This window comes from Phytophthora parasitica (assembly GCF_000247585.1).
Source record: "Phytophthora parasitica INRA-310 unplaced genomic scaffold supercont2.1, whole genome shotgun sequence".
NCBI classification, from domain to species: Eukaryota; Oomycota; class Peronosporomycetes; order Peronosporales; family Peronosporaceae; genus Phytophthora; species Phytophthora nicotianae.
Window position 1 is genome coordinate 653,950 of NW_008634126.1, and position 880 is coordinate 654,829.

An 880-nucleotide genomic window follows, 5' to 3' on the forward strand; every position below is an offset into this window, starting at 1 on the left:
TACCCGCAACAGATTCACTTGGCGTTCGCAGGAGCGAAAGTCGGCACGGCTATGACAGTGTCGTGGGCAACATTCGAGGACGTGAGCGATAGTTCGCCTTGAGGATCATCTTCACCAGCTCCATCGCCATCGTGAGAATCATTGCTGGAGTCACCCTCGTCGCCATCGGAAGAATCAGGGGATTGAGAAGGTGGAACCGAAGGTTGCTTGGAGATTGGTGTGCTGTCCGAACGCTTGGGAGGCGACGGGGTATCTTCATCAGAGGACGAACGATAAGGTGACACCAGCCCAGCAGGTTCACGAGACTCCTTCGGACCGCTTGGAGCTTCCTCATCGTCGTCAGATCCAAATAATAGCTGCATCTCGAGCTCGTAAGAGGTAGGAGCTTGTTGGGAAGCACCAACCGGTGGCGAAGAAGCGCGAGACGAGGGAGAAGCCACGTTACTGCGCTGGGAAGTCGCCGGACGAGTTGGTGAAGCCGGGCGAGCCACCTCCGTATCTTCGGACCCCGTAGGAACCGCAGTTGGTTCCTCCTCCATGTTCTCGTCACTCTCATCTCTCGTTAAGTCCACGACCTCAGGAGGTTGGTCGTCTTTTGAATGCTCAGCCTTGGGAGGACTAGCAGGAGTGGACGGTGGAGATGCGGGAGACTTCAACTTGGCCGGACGACTGGACACAGAATGCGAACGAGATCTCAAGTGACTCGTGGGCTATTTGGTGTGGGCCGCCGAAGGCGAACGCGCGGCGGCCGAGTCGTCAAGCGGCGAGAAGCTAGGCTGGAGCGTGAACGAGCGGATGCCGGCGAGTGCGAAGCAGTTTTCTGACGCTTGGACTTCGGCTTGTTCTTCCAAGCCTTTGGCATGTGGAGACCTCGACGACT

At 57.5% G+C, this 880-nt stretch overlaps 1 protein-coding gene across 1 annotated transcript; it reads right to left on the bottom strand.

Annotated features, from left to right (window-relative positions):
- Positions 1-14: 14 nt before the first annotated feature.
- Positions 15-539, bottom strand: PPTG_00161 (hypothetical protein; the record flags this gene model as incomplete). The annotated part of the gene is made up of 1 exon (XM_008891524.1): positions 15-539. One exon carries the CDS (start codon positions 537-539, stop codon positions 15-17), a length of 525 nt encoding a protein of 174 aa, XP_008889772.1.
- Between the last annotated feature and the right edge of the window lie 341 nt (positions 540-880).